The 22,870-nt window shown below is 40.7% G+C and overlaps 1 protein-coding gene across 1 annotated transcript in view; it reads right to left on the reverse strand.

Moving 5' to 3' along the window:
* LOC129096001 (E3 ubiquitin-protein ligase SMURF2-like) overlaps positions 1 to 22,870 on the reverse strand; it is a 54,579-nt gene that overhangs the window by 31,284 nt on the left and 425 nt on the right. The window contains exons 2-3 of the mRNA XM_054604638.1: positions 2,967 to 3,005; positions 784 to 892 (exon numbers count right to left, since the gene is read on the reverse strand). Of these exons, the coding sequence (XP_054460613.1) occupies positions 784 to 892; positions 2,967 to 3,005 (148 nt within the window). The remainder of the gene's footprint in view (positions 1 to 783; positions 893 to 2,966; positions 3,006 to 22,870) is intronic.

Consider the following 22,870-nt stretch of genomic DNA (forward strand, 5'->3'; position numbering starts at 1 on the left):
TACATAACCTTGGTTGCCAGTGGGTCCTTTGGGGCGATAACTCCTCGTAACGGTCTGTCGACACAGACCTCAGTACAGGGATGTGCTGTTGATTTACCTTTTTTCAGCAGTGTAACCATCTAACAACAACCGTGTTTCCACCTGCACACCTTTTGGTTTTTGTAGATTTTGTTTGAAATGCTAATCATTTTAAATGACACTTTAAATCATGTGAGATTACAGAAATTAAGCCGCACTCTGAATGTGTGTTGGCCTGTGTAAAGACGCATTTGGCACAGAAAAGTGAGCAAGCCAGAAAAATATGAATCACACAAACAGAGGACACAGAGTGCATAACTATTTTTCAAACTCCATCTTCTCATACTCAAATAAAGAAGAATATGTAATCTGAGAAAGAAGGAATTCATACCAATATGTGTTGTCTCATGTGCATTCGACATTCGTTTGGGTGAGGCCAGAGGTATGGCATGTCTAAAATCTCACTCTACAAGATGTTTTGTTCACACAAAACAGCTCAAAAGCTTTATAGACGGGTGTCTCTGCACACAGTGAAGAGCAGACTCAACCTGCATTCCTGAAACACTTGTCATAGCAGTTCCACACAGACATACTAGAGAGCCAAACCAGTATGTCGTATTTCATTGATAACAATGCTTTTGTATGGTTTCAACTTACCTCATGCACAAATCCACGCACAAACACTCGCTGCATTTGTTTCTAAATGAGGCATCAGTGGTATACAGCATCATGTCATAATACTGCCTTACAGTTCTGTTGACTTACAGATCATAATGTTGATTCCACTTTGGGTCGAGAGTATTTCTCACAGTATCTGTAGAGTGGCATTGTCCTGAGCCATCCACCACCACTTTGGCGAAAGGATCTGGCAACCCTGTAAGAGCAGACAGAGGCAAGCAAAAAGGTTTTGTTAAGCAACTGTACAAACCCTTAAATGAAGAAACTATGGGAATGACCATGTGACGTGTTCAACCCCTCATTTGACTGATTTATACAAGACTGCAGTCGCAAATTAATCTCATAATTCAGTTATTCAGTATAGTACAATTATCACATTCAGAGAGACAAGGCACGCAAATACTGCTGATAAATAAATAAATCTTCTAAGTGAATTCTATATCTGAAACATCTACTCAAGCAAAGAGAGGTAAAGCAGGTGCCGTAACATTCAAGATTTTTTCTTCTGATATTAGTTTAGATTTATTTTTTTACAGCAATGTTTGGCCTGCAGGAGTACGACCAGCCCCAGAGAATTTCCTTAATATTGCGATTTTAGTTTTCTCTCTGCACCCGTTTTACCTCCCAAGCGTATTTCCTCAATTATTTATCATGGTTGTTTATATCCACCTGGACAATGCCACATCGGCCATCATAAAAGTGCAGCAGCAGCAGCTTGCAGAGCTTATCCCCTGATGCCCCTAACTTTATTATTATGCTCTGTGGGTGAGTCCCTTAGTCATTTTTTTTTTTTTTTTTTTTTTTTTTAAGTTAGTTACCTGCCCTACAAGACATGGTATTGTGATGGACCTTTGTTATGGGACCATCAGGGGGGCCTACAAATATTTTTGCAAAGCTGTTCTGATCATAATATTGCTCATTAAGTTTGGTCTCTCAGACGATTCTAAAGAGAGAAACAACGGAGAGCAAGGACGTCATAGTGTGGTCGGAGGTAGTAGCATCCCGAGCAGATTTAGATATTGACACAGTATTATCAGTATCATTCAATACAATGCACAGTTTTACTTCTGTCTGCGAGTCAAATCACCCCTCAGGGACATTGAAGCTTTACTCTTCTCTACAACTACAAGGACAATCTTTAAACAGTATCTTATTCAGTTGGAAATCTGATACTCTGATAATGAATCATTCTTGCTATGTTTATCTTGTTCTCTGTGTGGCTGTGCATGCTTGTATGCGTACTTTAAATGTGAGATTTTACCTCTGGGCATCAATACTTCACACAAGTCAAACCTGTTCAGCAGCCCCTATGCTGCTGCTGCTGCTGCTGGACTTCCCTCTTTGTTGTCAAAAACAAACTTGCTCTTGTCTGTGCCCATGACTTCCAGGTTAATTTGAGATCCAAACTACTAGTTTAATACCCTACCTTGCAATTTAGAACTTTTACAATGGCCACAACTGTCAATTCATTTAAAAGATGTGGGTGGGCGCTGACGTATTGTTTTGTGAGAAATGTCTCATCAGTGGAACTAAATGAAACGTCTCCTCTTACATTAAAGCCAGCGACAGAGAATGGCCTTCTGTCCTGATCACCTAATCAAAGCTTGAAGAAACGGCCTGCAGCTAAACGTTAACCAAGAGTAAATTAGAAGCCAGAAAGACAACAACATAACTATTCCTCCTACTATGACCTCAAACTACAAGTATTTCAATCAATGCATGTTTATTTGTACTTTTTATTCACGTTTTATAGACCAATCTCACAATAATGGTGTTTAACTCTTTAGTTTGTCTATATTGTCATTGTCGTGTTTTCTATAGAAAGCCAGATATGGCAAGAGAGAGTCTACTTGTACCTCATTGAACATATTTAGGTCTCCCTATTTTTCTCCATTACAAAATTAGCATGATTTAACAAAATGCAAAATCAGGGGATGAAATGTTTTTTTTAAATACACAGTGAAGTTCTCATTTAATCACCATTAAGGTGTTCTTTCTGCCCAGTTTAATTAAAGCCTTTTTTTTTTTTAATTATGTCTAATGCCTCTGTTTCAGTGGACCTGATAGGTATTCCCAGAAGTTAGGTTAGCGGTGGGTCCCTCTGCATGCCAACCTCCCTGTGTGTAAAACAGACAGACAGCTCCTGAGGGACTTCTTTTACAGCACGGCTTCAAAAGCCAGCAAGCCGCCACTGCTGACAGAGCCCATTTTAATGCAAAAGGGAGGTAATGGGACAATAATAGCAACATATAAAAATAGGATCTACTTACGGAAGAAGTCTTTTTTTGCCAGGTTCTTTGCACACAGGACTGGAAGAGAAGAAATACAGCATTATTAGTGTCTGGTAAAAAAAAAATTTGATGTGCACAAATTAGATGAAAAATAAGTCGTAAAGAAAATGGCCAAAGATGGTTTTCACAAAAACCTTGGCTGTCATCCTATATACATAGTCAGCTTTCAATGTTATGCAATCTTTCTATAGAATATCTATTCTAAGATATTTTACAGAATATTTTACCCTGCAAGTGAAATTACAAACTCTCAAAACTAATCGATTAAAAATTATTTCTAAAGCATACTGGTAAAAACTTGACACAGTTTCCTTTGATTAATCACAGCTGTTTTTGCCAACATATAAGTTTGTCCATCCTCATCCCATCACAGGCAAGGAGGTCTGTCTTAAGAGTTCCTCCTCGTAAAATATTGAGAAGAGAAGCACTTTTTCCTGTATGAAGCAAGTCCTTTGGGGGTTTGCATCACAGACAACATGCAATAGCTTTCAACAGAGGCTGACAAAGTAAGAGGGTCTGCAAGTCTGTGTTTGGGTTTTGTCCACGGTTTTCTTTTTTTTTTTTTTTAAATCTTTCTCCACAAATGTCTCCTTAAGTGAACTGAAGCAGGCCAATGCTTTGTTTGGAGCTGGCTAGACAACCCTGTGACAATAATAAAGAGAGACAAAGTAGACCCTGGCCAAGCGGCAACAATTAAGAGCAGTAGCAGAGAAAACCAACGCGATGAAAGGAATAAAAAAAAACGGTGAGCGCGAGAGATTTGAAGACCAACGTCTTTATCACTTCTCTAATTGATGTGCGGTTGTGCTAAACTCAAAGCAAAGAACAAAGATAAAAATTGTTCAATCTCTCTGCAAGTGCTTCCAACCATCCATCCATTTTCTATATTCACTATTTTCTATTCATGGTCATGTGCAGGCACTTCCATGTCATTATGAATGCAGGTACACGTGAACCCTCCATTTACAAACCGTATGATGGCCTTAGTCTCTGGGCAAAGTGTAACTACATTATTAACATTACAAGTAACAAGTTAAACAAAAGACAAATCACATCCTTTGCCGCTTGTCGTCTTCTTTATCTTGGCCTTATTTTCTGCCACTTCCCCTCTACTATTTTCCAATGAAGCAACAAGTCGTAAATACCACAAGGATAGATGTAAAAAAAACGTTTTTGATAGAGATAAGACACATGGGCTTTGAATATACGATGTAGGTTGAATAACAGAACTCTTTTGCAGTTATCTGACAGAGCGTCAAAGAGCTGGTGCGACTTTTTGACCATTTCAGATGTTGATACCAGCACAGAAATACACATTTATTACATTAAGATCCCTGCGCCAAAACAGTGCTGCGCTGGGAGACATCATGTACATGGCTTACACAATAGATCATGTTAGAGCATGGGAGCCTGCCACGAATAAGAAACAAGCACCACTTCCGAAAAAGATACGGACAGGCCTGGAAAACCAACCTAGCATTAAACCCATTCAATGTGGAGACCTTGACAGTGACCAAAATGACACAGTCAAGACAAATCAGACAGAATCACAACATGGGAACAGACGATCTCAACACAGACCAAATTACACTGACTGGGCTGCCTGGATGAACACTAACCATCAGCTTGTCAGTGGAAATTACACTGCCAAAGCCGACAGTATGGGCGCAGGCCAAATCAGAGGCCGCCAGAAAAGCCTCCTGTGGGACTAAATGGACACAGTGTTGACGGCAGACAGGAGAAAAACAGGAGAGACAGAGGCCCGAAGTCTTGGCAGAACATTCATGGACAGAGATTCCAACAAAAATCAGCTACCAAAGTTAAAATGGGTCATCATCTTTGGCCTTGACCCTTTCCTTAAAGATGTATGTATGAGCCTATTTTGTGCACTTGCATTCCAGGATATTAGTAGCAGAGGTTTAGTGACAAACTTGAATTAGTCGATTGGTTTGGAAATGTTATTTAAAAAAAGGGCCCTGTGGAGTTTTCTTGTAAACAAACAAAAAGCTGTGTTCACATTTAGCGTTACTAAAATGCATTTTGTGTATCCTTGAGGTCTAGCAAGCAGTTTGAGTGAATTTCCTTCCTCATAAAACATTTCCAAAGCCGATTTATTCCCATGATTCCAAATCAATTTGAAAAAGTTTTGGAACCATGTTGTGTGACATTGAGACATTATTCAAGTTTAGATTTTCTCATAGCAACATGTGTCTTATGGTTTACAGTGGGGGCAACACTGGTAAGTAGCTGGTGGGTTAAATGGAGTGTGCTGAGCAATGATACAGACTTGGCTCTCTGGTTACCAAACTATGCTAATGAAGATTAAAGGATTAACCTGCACACTGCTCCAGTGTCTCAGCCACGATTGCCACAGACGGGAAAGCTTCTCTCATTATCATCAATGGCCTTTCACCACTGGTAATGATGATGATGAATAGGTTCAAAGAGGGCATAAATTACACAATGGAGCAGTAATGACAACTGGGGGGGCCAAAGTTCAGAGATAAAACTACCAGCAAGATTTCCATGACTTGTAAAGGCACATCAAAATATGGTAAAACAATTTATCTTATTTCAGGCTTCTATTAGGTAAATGATTGACTTATTGGCAATTAGTCCGTATAAATTACTACAACAAAGAAAAAGGATAACATTTAGAATATTTGATGGTTTACAGACTTCAGAGTGGTTTGAATTACTTTTGGGACAGTGGCAAAACAAATAGTTTGGTGCCTTGTAGGCCAGCTACTAAAATCAAACATCAATAACATAAATAACAAAACACATAAAACGTGAGCAGGGATCTATAAAAGTTATATTTTCTCCCTTTTTTTCTTTTGTGCTGATCCAATCTGTGATCCGATCTTGGACTCTATTCCGAGATACGATCCGAACCGTTTTACGATCCATTGCACCGCTCGCTCCTTGGCTCTCTCTGGTCAACCTTTAGCGATTCCGCAGCAATGAGTCGCTATATAAAAAGCACTGCCATCACTCACAAAGAACAAAGTGTAATTTTAAAAAAGACAAGTTAAAGAAAATACATCGGTATTGTGTGAAAACAGAGGCCGACTAAGAAATGTTCAGAAAACCTCTATTCAGCTAAATACTGCCCCCACAGATTTCAATGCCATTTCACAGGAGGCCCACAAGGACTGAAATAAACTTGCCTAAATATGTTGATAATCTTATCTGGGCTTATGCAGACTCCACCGCTGTGGACCGAAGCATCAATGAGGAATCGGATCTCATCCCTGTGCCCTGTGGGGATCCAGCAGTGTTGAATAGCTGCCACGTGAGCAGGCAGGCCGTGGTGACCCAGGGCTGGCAGAGGACCAGACTCATTCATATCCTAACACGGAAAGCTAGGTCAACTAGGAATCAGTAAACGACCAGGAAGCCCTGGGGTAAAGCTGCCCTCTGTGTCCGTGGATCATCAACCCCACGCCAAACCCTCATTTTAACAGTAAGAGGAGAGGCAACACATCTGGCTTGAACACCAGTGTCCTGTAAACAGCTAGGCAGGTGAGTAGATTAATAGATAGTAGATTCATTCTCTTTTGTAAAACAGCGTCAAATGTTTGATGACTTATCCTCCACTCAGGGGTGTTCGCAACTTTACACCGCTCAAATATTCTGATTCACTGTGAAATACGTAACAGTACAGAAGTTAAAGATGCTCCAACCTATATTTCACTTTGACTTTGCGCTTAATACTGCTGATTCAGTCATTAACCACCCACAGTTGCACTCATCTACAACCAAGCTGTAAAAGTAGTTAAAGGGTCAAAAAGGGTTCAACTCGGCTCCATTGTTTATCAAAAGGATTTGAAACAGCTGCTGTTTTGGGACCATTTGTAGGTGAGTCACCCCATTCCACAGTGTGAAACAAGCCATAAATCAAAGTGTCACACTAAAACCAAGCCTATCCATCTAAGCAAGTAACGTGCTGTGATAATGCCTTTACCACTGTCTGGTAGCTGAAGGAGGTGGAGACAGACAGCGAACTGTCACTGACCCAGACAATATGTCCTTAGGCTCCAGAGGTCACCCATCGCTTCCCATCCCCAGGGGAACTGGTGGTGTACCATTTAGGCGCACACCTTTATTGAGCTTGCAAACCCGCATTTGAAGACATTGAAAGTAGAGGAACTATTTATGATGTCGGAGTGCTTTTGAATATGTATAAAGTAAGTTTGAGGCTAATGACTAACCTTTACATGTTTTTAAAGATGCAATAATCTACATGTGTGGATATCATGCTGGCTTAAAATATAATTGAGTGTAATAGTTTGTTTGTAGCATTAGATATCCCTCTGCAGTAGGATTTATATTTAATACTTAATTTTGTTTTACTGTCCTGTCTACGAGGACATAAGGGATGTCCTCTTTAGTAAAATGATGTTTTGTTTAAGATTGAGCGGTTATTTTGTATCAAATGTGACTTGATGAGATGTGGATCCACTGCAGCTGTATTGGTGTCTTGTAAACCCATGAGGGTTGGGCACGTTTTGTGCATGACACAAAAATAAAGATTTCTTTCTTTCTTTCTTTCTTTCTTTTTCTTTCTTTCTTTCTATCTATCTATCCAATACAAATACAGCATAACTGATGTAACATTATAATATACATACATACATGCATATGTTATGTATTACACAAAGCAAGGCCCTTAGCATTCATAAAAAGAATATGCACAATGGGCCTCAGACTACAAAGAGAGGCGGTTGGAAGGGTGGGGGCTTTGTCTCGTCTCCGTCTGTCTGAATACAAAGGTCAGGCTAACGGTTAGCATTAGTTCTGGTCAAAAGGTGAAAGGTCTCAAACAGTCAGGCTTTTGGGGGGCCCGTTGTTTTCTCAAGGGAATCTCCATTCGCGATGTCTGCTTAACGCCTCACTCTGTTCATTTGGGGAAATGGGTAGGGGGGTTGGATAAGTCAGTTGTTCAACTTTAAACCCAGAGAGGATGCTCTCTTTGTAAACTGCCTCACAGTTTGATGGATCAGGTAATTTAGCTTGATCCTCAATGCAGCACAACTAACAAAATGAAAGAGTTATTTTTAAAACAAGAACACATTTTTTTTTAACAATGGTTAATGGTAATGCATCAAGGAGTGCAGTTTGAATGAGGATAAAGCTTGATCAAATGGCCTGAAGGTCCTGGCACTGTAAATTCATTGTCGTGGGACAATAATATTTTGTCTGTGAAGAAAGAGGATTACAAGTCAAAAGAACACGGGCTGTATTCAAGTTCACAGTAGTGTATGATTTGCACTGGACCACCAGCATGCCTCTAGCCTCTTTCACTCTATTAACATTACCAAAACCACAGAGCCGGGCTGCTTTGCCCTAGACCGAAGGGTTTGCGGTCAGTAACTCCAGTAGACGATTGTGTGATTGTGCACCGCTAACTCCACGGTCAAGTGCAGCCATTTTGTGGTCCATTTGTTCAAGTAATTCTCAGACAGCCCTTTAAGGACAGGAAAGTAAACCCACACTGCATCAGCATCCAGTCGGTGAGCTTGGTTGCTGATACTGTCGTGAATATAAGGTCAAGTTCTGACAAAGTGATTACTTTAAATCACGTTAATCTAAATCAACCTGTCAACGTCACAATCAAACCTTTATTCAAATTCAGGTTGTGACACTGAAATGAGTTTATGTGATTGTTTAAGGCTCTGCTGGTCTTTAATCAACACAACATTATTCTAAGAAATGTGAAGTGTTACCAAATATTAACACGGTCAACAGTGTGGTTGAGGGCCGTATAAAAAGGAAATGCTCAACAGACTGGATTGTGACTTTGGCTCTGTAGGGAGTCTCACAGTTAAAACCCCTCAGGGCAACAAAACACAAGACGATGGCAAACATGTTTAATTACCCAGCAGTCAGAAACAGGAACTGGAAATATAACCTGGTGTAGCTAGAAGTGTAATGTAAACTAAGCAGAGTATGGGAAATATAAAATGCAAGTCATGACCCTTTGAGACTTATTGAACAGTTCAGTTTGTGGTGTCAAGTTTGATCATTAACTATTTAATTCTAAACTGCACTTAAATGGAGCGCATAAAGCAATTAAGTTTATCATGAACATGACTCTTTCCAAGGGTACTACTGCTTCCTTGAGGCATGCTATGACCTAAAAACGGCCTGCCTACCCACAAGTATGAAGTTATGATAACAATGTTTTTGGCCTCAGGTAGAGTCACCAACAGAAAATTGTACCAAGACACCATCAAAGTGGGAATATTAATAATACAAGGGGAAAAGTCACACATTGAAGAAGCATCCATATTCTCAGAAAATCTGGGTTACCAGGTAATGAAATGTGCATGTGGCCCAAGGCCAGAATTTGATTCCTATTACTTTTGCACACACTCTACCTGATGCCAGCCAATGTGGGCTCTGTGCAGTGACCCAGGCTGCTTCACTCATTTCACAAGGTTGCTACACTTTCAAAACATCCTTTATTTCTGGAGCAGCATTGGTTGATTGGAAATCGGCAAAAGTAATCTTACCTAGACCAAATAGGCCGTGCTGCATCACAAAGTCAGAGACTGAGGCATAATAAAATTCTTTCGTTGGGAATATTTTTTTAACATAAAATAAAGAAATCTTCAAATATCGCTTTAGCTTAAAGTATAAAAGGGTAAAAATAAAATCCCATAACGCACCCACTGACGTCCACTGACTCATTAGTGTCAGTCAATCAGATTTGAAAGGGAAGGCCCACATCCTTGGCCTTTGCCCCTGTTATGACTCTCGCTCCAGCCCCATGCTGTCTCATTCACAGCATTGTTCAACAGTTAAACAAAACACTTCCTTTTCCCGTCCTCACGCCTCCCTGGCGGGCTCGCTCTCTCACTAGAACACACTGAGACTACATGTTGGAAAAATGTCAAGTGCAAGTACACTGTGCGCATGTGACCAACTCCATGCTAAAGCAGCAAGTACACACTGCGACAGAAAAAAAGAAAAAGAATGATGGTGTGGTATGAATTAGCATTCATAGATATAACTGGGCAATGTTGCCTAAATGGGGATCTTATCTACATTGCACTTCCTCTGGAAAGCCATTACTAGATTTCCCAACCTCCCACTCTCAGCCTTCCTCCAGCCCAGTGAATGCTCAGGATGCCAATTATGTCATTCATTTGAGAGGCCAGCAGTCTACAGCTGACACTCCCCCCCTCCTCTCCGCTCCCAGAGGAGACGCCAACAAACTGGAGTCAGGAATCTGGAGTGGAACCCAGTCACTAAACCGAGGAGGAGGGCCGGGTTCGAGAGGGTTGAGAAGGTAAAAACTAAATGTTCATCTGGGGGCATCTATGGTGGAATGGAGAAGAAGAGAGGGAGGAATGTGAGGAGGGGAGGTCTATCTAGTGTCACAAATCTGTGGAATGCAGACAGTCGGGGGAATAAAAGAAAGAAAGTGAAATATGGGAGAGCGGTAGGAGGGAAAGAAAGGGGAGAAGTTAATTTGGACCAGGGAGTTATGATGGTGATGACATTCTCGCAACAGTGGAAAATCTGAGGGAGGAGTAGCAGAGATGGCGGAAAGAGATAAGAGGAGAGTTACAAGAATGAGCAAAATAAAGCAGAATATAGATATGATAGATGGTGCGGGTATGGGTAATTCAGCGTTCATCACATTTAAATCAGTGAAAGGTTAGATGTCTCAAAACCGAATCTTTGGATGACATTTACCAGCCTATGTCTTATTTTCCTGCACTGCAATATCTAGAGCCATCTCATCTATCAAGATGTATGCCTCTCTGAAATACAGGGAGACACCTATTGTCAGTTTTTTAATAAATGCTTCTATAAATTTTACTTTATTAAAAAAAAAGAAATGACCAGAGATGGATAAGAGGTGAACACAGGGAATGAGCTAAAATAGTTTTTAGGTGGAGGCAGTCTGCCACATAACGAACAGATGGTGAGTTTCGATGGTAGGAAACCAAAGAAGAAAGGTGACATGAAGCAGAGAGAAAAAGGGGGGAGAGAGGGAGGGATAAAGAAATAAAAGAATAAAAAAGGTGGAGGAAATAAGCCGGAGGGATTCAAGCTCATCTAAAGAATGAGTCACAAAGTAAATGAAATGCGCATACAGGAAGCCGACACTGGATTTAGACTGTGTGAGGTGTAATATCAAACCACAGGAAAGTCATTCCCATATGACTCATTAGGTACACCAACACTGACGATGTGTCAACACGGGAGGTGTTTCTGCCGTGTTCTTCAGTCACTAACAGCTTGGCCTATTGCATGCTGTACCAGTAAATGTAATAATAATAATTGAATAATCACTTCACCTAAGGGTCTGACAATCAGTGCCTAAAAGTATTTTGGGGCTCTTCATCAGAATCAACAATAAAGATAAGGCAGTTTATTCCTTTTTAAGTGTGTTACTTCAGACTGTGTGTACTGGGCTCAAAACTGCAACTACCACTTGCAGCTGTTTGCCTAACAAGTTCACACGCTACATTTGTGTGTGTATGTTTATTCCCACGTGGATGCCAGGATTCACTTTCTGTCTATTAATGCCCTATTAGGCCTTAGAAACAGGGGGATAAGAGATGACAGGGGTAGAGGAGGATGACGACCATGATTATGAAGTGGAAAATAGTAATCGGAGGTAGTGGTGGGGAGGTGGAGATCTAGAGAGCACCAAGAGGACGAAATAAAAAAAAAGAAAAGAGTAATAAAAGAGGTGAACTGCAGTGATGGAAGAGAGGATAGGGACAAATAAAAGAGAAGAAGAAGGCTGAGAAATACGTCAGGAAAAATAGAATGGCAAAGAGGCGATAGAGATGGGAGAGAGGAGAGAGGGGTTGATGGAGAGAGGCATGATGAAGCACTGAGTAATACATCATGTCAGTTATCTCTGCATCCCACAACTACATTGGGTGCAAACCTGAGGACAACAAAAGGAACAGTATACGTATTGAACAACTGGTTTCTACCTTAGACTCCACAAAAGCATACACAGTCTTAATATGATTACAGACATTTTTTGATTCCTACAGGCTGAGACTGTAAAAATACATCAAATCAAATCTCCATGAGTCTCTTGAGTATTTTGGTCCCTGCCAACAGCAACGAAAGGTTCCCCATTATTAATCTATTGTTCAGCATTCAGTGTTTTCTCAGACAGTTCCATATGACCTATTTTCAAGATTTATTGGAGCTTGTTCAAGTTCCTCAAACTGTGAAATTGTTCCGTATCATTTACCGCTAACATTGCAAGTTTCAACAGGCTCATCCTCTTTTCTTTCATTTTTTTTTTTTTTTTTGAAGCTGTGGCCTTTCCACAACTTGTTAACCAACACATCCTTGTTGTCCACAGTCCACATGTTTCAGGACTCCGCTTCCAGACTCAAAACACAAAGATGCAGTACAGTTGTTCCTTTATAAATACCAGTGACAGAAATGCTGGATGGGGTATCTGCGAGTACACGAGTCTATGAACGTATTAGATATCAGGGTATCATATCATTTATCAACTTATTTACACTACACAGGAACAACAATTGCAACACGACACTTGCTATCCAATCTGTTAGCATGATGTGCTCGAATGTAATCGTTTTTGGCGAGACACTTGAATAACTTGAATAAACGTAACTTTTCGCAGCAATTTAAAAGTATATATAAGAGAGGGAGTTATGACTTGTTTTAATCTAATTTGTTTTTAAACACACTGCTAACGGGTCGTTACTTATTATATGCTGATATACGCAAGTTCAGGTATCAGAATTGGTATCAGGAAATATAAATAGTATAAACCACCCTCGAGAATACAGTGTGAAACTGGCAAATATGGGCCATGTTGAGCATATGGGCATATGAAAGCCCATTTGTAAAACATGGCCAAGCCACTGGGGAAGAGAATTGTTGACATTGACATATCTCCGTCAAACAGTAGATTCCTGTTGTACCCGTTTTCTCTCTATTTTTTGTTGTTTTTCTATCGACCATCCTGCCGACAGAAGAACAGATCGTGAGGAGCGACCTCAGAGGAGAGTGGTTAGAAATGTGAGACAGAAAGGTGAGAGACAGGCAGCTGCTGTGAAGGCAGACAGCGTAGCGAGAGAGCGAGAGCGAGAGCGAGAGAGAGAGAGAGAGAGAGAGAGAGAGAGACAGCGATGGGGCAGTGTTTGCAATGTTTCCTGTCACTCTGAATATGAATGACACAGAGAGAGGTTACTAAAGGCTGCAGTAGTTTTCCTCATCTTTGTGTACACATAAATATGCAGCTGAGGGTTTTTGATTGTCTTTTTTGGCACACAAGCACATCTATAACAGGCAGACGGGAATAACCTGACAACCCGACCAAATTTTGTTTACATGGACTGCAATAACCCAACATCTGAAGGTCTGAGGAAAACAGAACTCCAATTAGCATGGGGGAAAATCGTTTGCATACAAAACGATCAGCTCCAAGGACGCACCAGGCCAACAATTGGCCGTCGGTGAGTGCTTGTCGCCCCAATTTTTGTGGCTTTTCCTACAGCGTTGGCACTAGTCAGCCCTCGATACACTGCTGGAGGCGGCGCCCTGTTCATTCCTATGAAAGTTGCTCAGTGGAGAATAACAACGGCTTATATATCCACAGTACGGTCTTACAGTTTCTCTTTTTTGTACGATAAATACAGACTCCCGCCACCGGCTGGTATGGAGAGAGGCGCAGAAAGTACATGCTAGTTGGACGTAGTCTTTGCTGTGTGTTTGAGAATGCAACAAAGTCTCTATAACATGCATACGAGCTCTTAATTGCACTAAAAATAACAAGAGTATTTCCCCTGATTCAGTAGTAATATCAAACATGCCTATTGTTGGGGAATGAGGGGTCAAATCCTTTATTTCCGACGCACGATAATTAGCATTGAAGCAATCATCTTTTTTAACTTTGTAAACAGGTGGTAAATACTGCTCTTATTGTGATAATGTTAAGAGTGGAACGGGATGGTGTGGCACACCGGCGCCGTCCGAGCGACTTGATCCTCATCGCCATGATTTAAAACCACTGCATCACTCTCGTTCTCCGACTGTCTCTCTCCCACACTGAAACTGAAAACAGACTGAGAGAGGGGGATGCAATTTGAGTGGCAGTGAACGTCAGTCAGCCTGTGTGTGTGTGTATACGTGTTTGCGTGTACGTACAGTAAAAATGCTGAGTGGTCTACCAGACACACACACACACACACACACACACACACACACACACACACACACACACACACACACACACACACACACACACACACACACACACACACACACACACACACACACACACACACACACACACACACACACACACACACACTCTGAGGGGGAGGAAAGTGTGATCCTTAAAGTCTAACCTGTCTTCCAGCTTCTTTTGGGTTTTAAAAAAAAAAAAAAAAAAAAAAACACCACTGAAAAGTGAAAAGCATTTTCTTCCTTCACAGGCTAAAACTAGATGACTGCAAAAAGACGGAGATTGAAGACGAGCAGGAGGCTACAAACAACATCCTTTTAATGGCACTACTTGCATTCTTGGCCACATCTATGCATTACTATGCTTTAGTTGTTCAAGATTTGTCAAAGATTTCCGATACATAAACATTAATAACAAATAATACAATTAATATATGGCATTATTGTTATTGATTTGGTATAATGGTCTCTGTTGGTTTGGTAGTGATTGTATAACTATCATCACTGCATGATACTCTTTGCTCCGGGTCCCTGGAATCCTCAGGGTCCCCAAACAAACGTTGACAAATTCTAAGTACTGCACTGTGGTGAGGGACGGCTACAGGAAGTGCGTATGTGTGTGTGTGTGTGTGTGTGTGTGTGTGTGTGTGTGTGTGTGTGTGTGTGTGTGTGTGTGTGTGTGTGTGTGTGTGTGTGTGTGTGTGTGTGTGTGTACATTACAAGTTGAGAACAGATAAAGAAAAAAATACACCAAACTGGAGCCACACCGGCGGAGTCGTCTGTCAACTGTCTGGACTAGATCCGGGGGTGAGTGAGGGAGAGGAAGGAAGAGAGAGCAACGACGGAGAGATGAGAGACATCCTGTTCAAGAAAGAAAAGAGCAATAGACTGAAGAGAAAAGTAGAGGATACAGAATCAGAGACACACGACGAGACACTGCAGCAGGGTAGAGGGTTCAGGCAGTGAAAGGAAGAGGGCCAGGCAGGATGCAGTTAAGTGCAGGAGAAACACTGCAGAAAAATCACATTTGTAGACCAATTACTTGCCCCTTTCACATGTTCCAAATTACATTTTTTTTTTTAAGACTCAAGTTTTTGCCTCTCCTCATAATTCTCAGAGGCTGTGAGAGATATAATGCTCCTGGCCTATGAAAAGAAAAGGTGATATTTCTTCTCCATATTCTGCAGGAAAATCCTCCTGAAGCGCTTGGAAAGTTTAATGTATTCTGCATATTGAAGACCACCTCCTTTCCAGTTCGAGGCGGTTATGCAACAGTGAGGTGTTCAGTCTTTCCATTTTCCTTCTCAGAAGTACGCTGATGCCACCAAGTTCAAAAGTAATTTGAAAAGCAGATAAAAGTAAGGGGCTGACTGAAACAACCAAAGTCGAATAAAGTTGTACAATGCCATCTAGAGAAAAAACTCTATATTGTGATGGTAGTAAATAACAAACCAAAACATAATAATATAAATGCATTCCATTTACATATTATGTTATTTGTATTTATTTGATCAGTTTGTTGCAAAGTCATAATTGAAGTTTTTCCGAAGCTGAGTTTTGGGCTAAATATTGTATGCCCTAAAGGTTTCAGTCCAGGAGAAGGCATGTAAGGTCCCTGGGTGTTACGTGGTAAAACGCAGGTCATGAGTGGAGAACAGTAAAGCTGAGTTATGAGACTGGCAGCGCCCTGCGAGATTTCATTACTGAGTCACAGTTTCTCCTCGCATGCCAAATTCTTCCTAAAACACAGTGCTGTGTCGAGACACACAGACAGGGCCTGAAAATGCTAAGCCAGCTGGAATTTGTCACTTTTGACGGTAATGTTACAAAATAAATCATTACGGCTCGATCAGATATCAAGTTGCATCCATCTTGAGTTAACAGAGGGTTGACCAGCTGCACACAGCTGACACGTCTCCAGAGCAATGCTCCTGTATGTCTGCAATGCTGCGGTCTTGTTAAATGTGCTAAAGCTAGTAGGAAAATACACAAGTCAACTAAAAACAAATGGATCAATGAAGAGAAAGGGTATAATTCGACCCGCCAGAGGTTCCAGGGGTTCCCCCACTGCAGGAAATGAGAGCACAGAGGAGAAAGTGAGATGACCACAAACTGTGGGGAGCTCCGAGTTCCCTTTTCACCCACATTATGGAATTACCTCCCCGTAAATCAGAATCAGCAATGCCAAAATCCAAAACAAAAACACATACCAAGAGCTTCATTTCATAGGGAAATTTGAAGATGAACAGTGAGGGGAGGGGGGGTGGCTCCTGATAAATACTCAGATTCTGGGGCTGCAATAATAAAATATGTGTTTGTTGTGTAGATGCTATACACTTTCAGGAACTTTCTAATTAATTCCAATTCTTTAAGAAAAAAAATCCCTTAACTCATCAAAGCCTCATCAGACCTTATATGTAAAGGGCAGTGGGTTTAGGTTATTTTACTAAGACTCTTATGTTAAATATACTTTGTGATACTCAGAACAACAAGGTGATCTTTACTACTCTTTGCATTAATGAGTTAAGTAGCATACAGACAAATGCAGAGGCTGGCTAAGAGAGTCTCCCAACAAAGGATCCCTAACCATAAACAAACATGGGCATCCTCTCATTTATCATTCACGTTCCCTGAACCTGTTAGTGTCCCGCCATGTATGTGTCATACGCAGCAGCATTTAGCGCTAAAGCAATTGAGACGAAAAAGTGCTAGACCTGGCAGCAATATCTTATCTGTAATAATACAGCAGGAACATCAAAGTGTGCACACATCAAAGTGAACAAAAGTACAGTTTCCACAAAAATTCTGTTTCCAAAAGTCTTCACACACACACACACACGCACACGCACGGCTGTGCATTTCCACAGCAAAACACTTGCATAACTTTTTTTTCTGATACATTCAGGTATAATGGATATTATAAAAGTTTCAACCTCCTGCTATTGTCCAATTTAGAAACAGTGGGGGTTGCCTCTCTTAGGGAGGTAAAGAGGTCTAAAAATAAAAGATATAAACTTGTTTGGGATTAACACACGAGCAGGGAGAATTTTGCCTGTTTCCACTACAAAGTGGGCACAATGTGCAACATCATTTCATGTGGCCTGCTGCATCTGAAAACCGTTAACGCCGGTATTTTCCTTTCAGATATACTGATAACAGAAAGGATAAATACAGCTGGACCAGCTGCATGGCAAAGTGAATATAAATGCTTCAATATGATGAAAAGAGCCACATGAACACTGAATGAGTGTATAGAACCTGCGTAGTGTGTGTGTGTGTGTGTGTGTGTGTGTGTGTGTGTGTGTGTGTGTGTGTGTGTGTGTGTGTGTGTGTGTGTGTGTGTGTGTGTGGTCAATTTCAGTATATGCCAGTGATGCAGACTAAACAGAGCGGGAGGAAGTTTGGGTATAGAGCTCTGTAGTGAACTACGAAACCTAACCACAACAGTGATCCAAAACACTACAGGCACGACGAAGCAGCCATTCAGACACACTCAGATACAAGAGCAACGTCTCTATCTTGACGACTGTGCATACAGACTAATCTATAGTACCGATTATTTACACTAGAGGATAATACAGCATCCACAGACGGACGACTCAACTGAGTCATTCACTGCAAATGAAACAAAAGGTCATTAACTCGCCTTATTTCTCCAACTCTGCATTTTTACACAGAGGCATGCATCCCATAAACTTAAGACTAGTTTACACTTTATTAAAGAGTCTACCACTGCCTTCTGCCTCAAATGCCCAGGGCAACGGCTTTAAGCGTAGATTAACATCCTTCAGTGTTTTAACACTTAATTCCAGCCTACTGAGATCTGAAAATTGCATATCGTCAGCGTAAGGGCATCTTTTATTGTGCCAGACTTCACACTAGGGCTGCACAATATATACCGTGTCAGCATCATCACCATGTGTGCATTCTTAATATTCACATCCGAGGACGTGTGATGTCTGCAAATTAAGACAGGTCATGCTACATTTTTGTTTGCTGCTTGATTTGTTTGAGTGACTGTAAAGGTCCTCTAGCTTGGTGCAGTTTTGGAGCCAAAAAAGGTATTTAACAGCCAATTTGTATATGAAAATACAATTCAATTTCAACTTTGCATGAAAGAAAAGTTACATAAATGTTTGTCAGAGAATATCGGAATCGAACAATAAAAATGCAATCGGTTCATCTCTAAAAATCAAAAGGCATTGATTTTCACCCCATATTCCTCAATGTATGTGGATTAGCAGAAAGTAGGCTGGATAGATCTGGGGAATCCTGAGGAAAAACTCAAAGGGATTTTGAGCAGACTATTATTTGCCTCATAACTGGGTCAAACTTCACTTCCTGCCGGACTCGGAGCATTGCTTGTTCCTAAATTAAGCTGGTGCCAGGGATACATAAAACAGAGAGCAACACCACAAAACACGTCACAGTATGACTCACCTCCATTGTGTGCGGATGAATCATAGTCCATAACTCTGGTCCACAATTCAACTGTCAAAACTCTAATGAATTACAACACCAGCACATGCATAGTCCAAGTCCCTTCACCACCAGCATCCACAATGTGTTGATTAAATGTGACTATCTATGTAATCAGCGTTCATTCAAATCATACTGAGAGGCCAGTGAGGCTGGCAAGCAGAAACACTATGACCAACTTAATCCCTTCGAGGTGAGGATAAGAGTCAGAGACAAGCACTGAGACAGATTTGAAATACAAGGGGATATGTATAACACACATGCCAGATAAAGGGGAACAGAGAAAACCATTTCAAAGTAATAGTATTTTTATCTGATAAAAAAAAAAATCCAAAAAAAAGGAAGTTACTATTTACCATTTAAAGAGATTTTCTCTCATCATACATTTTTTAATTTTATGTGAACAAAGTTTATCCATAATGAACAATAGTCCCCCAACTCTGTGTGGGGAAACTTGCCAACATAGAGAGTGCACCATCACCATGGTGCACTCTCTATGCATCATTCATTCCTTATATTCTAGGAAGCCGACAGGCCTAATTTAGCTCAACATCGCCAGCTGACAGTACATCCTGTGAGAAGCTCAACCGTGTACACGAGCATCTGTGTGCATGTGTGCGTGGAATTGTGTGTTTGTCTTCTGCTTTGGGAACACACAGCATTAAGGTTGCACATACAAAACAAGCTGACACACAATGCTGTTACTTGGTCCCTGACAACCTCCCTGAAATGAAGTCTGCCCCAACGCTGGGCCATGGACGGAGGCTCGATCTTTATCCCTAATCACCAGCTCACTGGCCTTGGGACCAGCTTCCCAAAATGGTACAATAAAAAGGGAGAAATGCATGAGAGTAGATGAAAAATTTACATGTGGGCTTCCTTGCTTGCCTGTGTGTCCCGGCACTCACACTCAACAGGAAGAATCCAGAGATGATTCTTCCAGTCATTCGCTGCTTGCTGCATGCCAACTGGAGGCTTGTGCAGCCAAGGGGCCATATTTGAAGGGCGGTGAGAGATGGATTCATCCCCTTGTACACCTCATGTCATTCACTTTGAGAAACTCCAGATTCCATCCAGTGAAGGAAAGCAAGAGAAAACATCCCGATCCTGTTTGAATTCAGTAAATCATACACCAACTCTCACTGCGCAGGACACAGAGGGGGAAATACACAAATTGTCGGTTCCCTGCAGTGTTAGGAATAACAGCTCTCGAAATCCAACATTGCTTGCTTTTACAAGCTTGGCAGCGAGCTCTGTGGGGACACGACGACACATCGCCTACAAGCAAACTCAAGCTAGGATGTTTTTTTAATAAATTTAAACACCATGGAGCAGCTGTCCCAGATAAATGTTCCAGACACAAGGAGGAGCTCCTAAAGATGCCTCTGTGAGAAGTTAGAAGGTGGCATTTGAATGCAGTTTAGGATGATTAACTGGTGATGAATTTGGTTAAAAGAGTGTAAGCCCACCCTACGCATATTCTAATCCACTGGCTTGACGAGCGGGGGTCCCAGTGAGGGTGGCAAAATAAAACAGCGGCACACTTTAAATTTAGCTGACTCATATCTAGGAAAAGCCTCACTTTAATTGAAGAGCAATTTCAAGAACAAAGCCGGCCCAGTTTCATATCATATTGAAGAATACAGCAAGAGCAAGACAATGACTGGCACTGGGCTTCAGTTTGCATCAGCAGCACCAACAATAACACTGTATTTTTTGTTTTAAATAAGACTAGGCTGCACCAGAGAAAATTTGGAAATAAAGTGCAGTAGGCTCTTGTGACTCAAATAGCAGAATGCAAATAAATAAAGTAAGAGTGTCTGCAGGGTTAACTTGCCCCAGCTGGATATTGACATTAGCTTTATTAGTGACAGCACAGCGATTAGCCGTGTCAGTGTTTCTGCAAAGACCTGTACTAACATGATTAAAACTGGTTGGAGGTTAAGCCTTCAGAAATTTGGTAAACAAGTACTAACCAGGTCATAAAATGATTAATTTTGAAATTCATAATTATGTAACAGAATTCTAATTAAGATTAGAATTAGAACAAAGACCCTGTTTGATACAGATTCATTGTTTTCCTTTGATTGGCTCCAATTTGGAGAAAATATATAGAGGCCACCAGGGATGAAGGCTGGGAAATACAGACTGCATTTCTCAAATACATTAACATTATTACCTTAACAAGTCACCAACCAGCAAAATAGGTCCATCTTTTTTATTGAATCTGATTTATAATAAAAAAAATGTTAATCGTATCAGTCTGTGCATTGTTTTTATTCCAAATGCTGGGGGCTTTCTGACTTAAACACCTCTTGCCAATAATTCATATTGTTTATCAAATAAACTGTTTCATGGGCACAAACCCCAAACCCTGAGAAAAAAAAATTGTGAAGCACAACAATAGTTAAATCTCCTTACTTTCTTAGATCCAAGCATTTGGTTTAGCAAACTCTAATTCTCTCTGACAGAGGAAAAAAAAAAACGCAACATACGAAAGAGACCACAGAGCAGACGGCGTAAACTGGGCTTCGGCTGGAATGCAGCGTTAGGTCTGAATGCACATCGCCTAAGACATATACATCTATATCAAGTGTGGCCACAAATGAACACGTGTGGAAAGTTCAAATGAATGCAAAAGCCTAACGTAGACTTAACATCACTGATCATCACTGTGTGAGCAGCAGTTGGTCGCTCAGAGCCATATGACACCCCCCCCCCATTCACACACTCAGTTTCCCTTATCCTTTCCCTCTTGCAAAGGACAGACAGAGGATGTGTCTATAATCGGGAAAGACTCACATTTCCTCTCTGAGGTTTCACATTCCTGGGATTCCGTCTGAAGACCACTGCAGCCCATTTAAAACCATTCCCCATATGGATGGGGAAAAAAAGAGACCCAGTGCAGGCAATAAGGGTAGAGCTCATTTCTCTTTACAGTATTACTCTACGTTTCTGGGTAAATTAACCTGTTCATCACCATTCACGCGATGACTATCAAAAACCATGAACACCTGTCGTTATTCTGCGCCGTGGGAATAAAATGTCGTTCTACATCGTAGTGAGTCTTAGAAGACTAGCAGTGGTCCATCACCACGATACAATTAAAAAGCCTTTTCAAAATAGGATAGGTTCTCACTTCTCTCTTTCAGTTCAGCAGTTCTACCTCCTGAACACTTTCAGATTTATAATTTGATGTGGTTGCCACCAGATGATGATGATGAGGGTGGAGGGCTGGAAATCCGGCACCCTGCATAAAACCATTCATGCAAGTTGAACACAAAATGCAATCTCCTTGTAAGACTACAGCTCTTCAAAGCTCCAGCATGTGCCTGGTTACAAAATGCAAATAATGTGTTTGGCACATAGTATAGCATTATCTCTCTTATATGGCGTCAGGCTACATTAAGTCTAAATACATAAAGGCTGTTGGGAATGAGGTGTGAGATAAGATGTCGGCCTTTTTTAAACCATTGTAATTTGTGATTCCACATTCACTAAAGCCCAAGTATTGGAGGTTAAGCCTTCAGAAATTTGGTAAACAAGTACTAACCAGGTCATAAAATGATTAATTTTGAAATCCATAATTATGTAACAGAATTCTAATTAAGATTAGAATTAGAACAAAGACCCTGTTTGATACAGATTCATTGTTTTCCTTTGATTGGCTCCAAATATATAGAGGCCACCGGGGACGAAGGCTGGGAAATACAGACTGCATTTCTCAAATACATTAACATTATTACTTTAACAAGTCACCAACCAGCAAAATAGGTCCATCTTTTTTATTGAATCTGATTTATAATAAAAAAAATGTTAATCACATCAGTCTGTGCATTGTTTTATTCTAAATGCTGGGGGCTTTCTGACTTAAACACCTCTTGCCAATAATTCATATTGCTTATCACTAAAGCCCCTTTATGAAGCCACACACAGCAGTCCTAATAATAATAATAATAATAATAATAATAATAATAATAATAATAATAATAATTGGTGATTAAATGTAGTTCTGTGTGAATAAAAACAAGTTAAATCCACATAAAAATCACACTGAAACATTGACACATGGTCTCTTTCACAGACTTACTCATATGTAAATATAATATGTAATCTAAGCTCATCTTTGAGGGGAAACCCACTCGCAAAGGTGCAGAGCCCCCTCAGACACATGTCCAGATGTTAGCCTGGTGGGCTAG

This window comes from Anoplopoma fimbria, chromosome 9 (genome assembly GCF_027596085.1).
Source record: "Anoplopoma fimbria isolate UVic2021 breed Golden Eagle Sablefish chromosome 9, Afim_UVic_2022, whole genome shotgun sequence".
NCBI classification, from domain to species: domain Eukaryota; kingdom Metazoa; phylum Chordata; class Actinopteri; order Perciformes; family Anoplopomatidae; genus Anoplopoma; species Anoplopoma fimbria.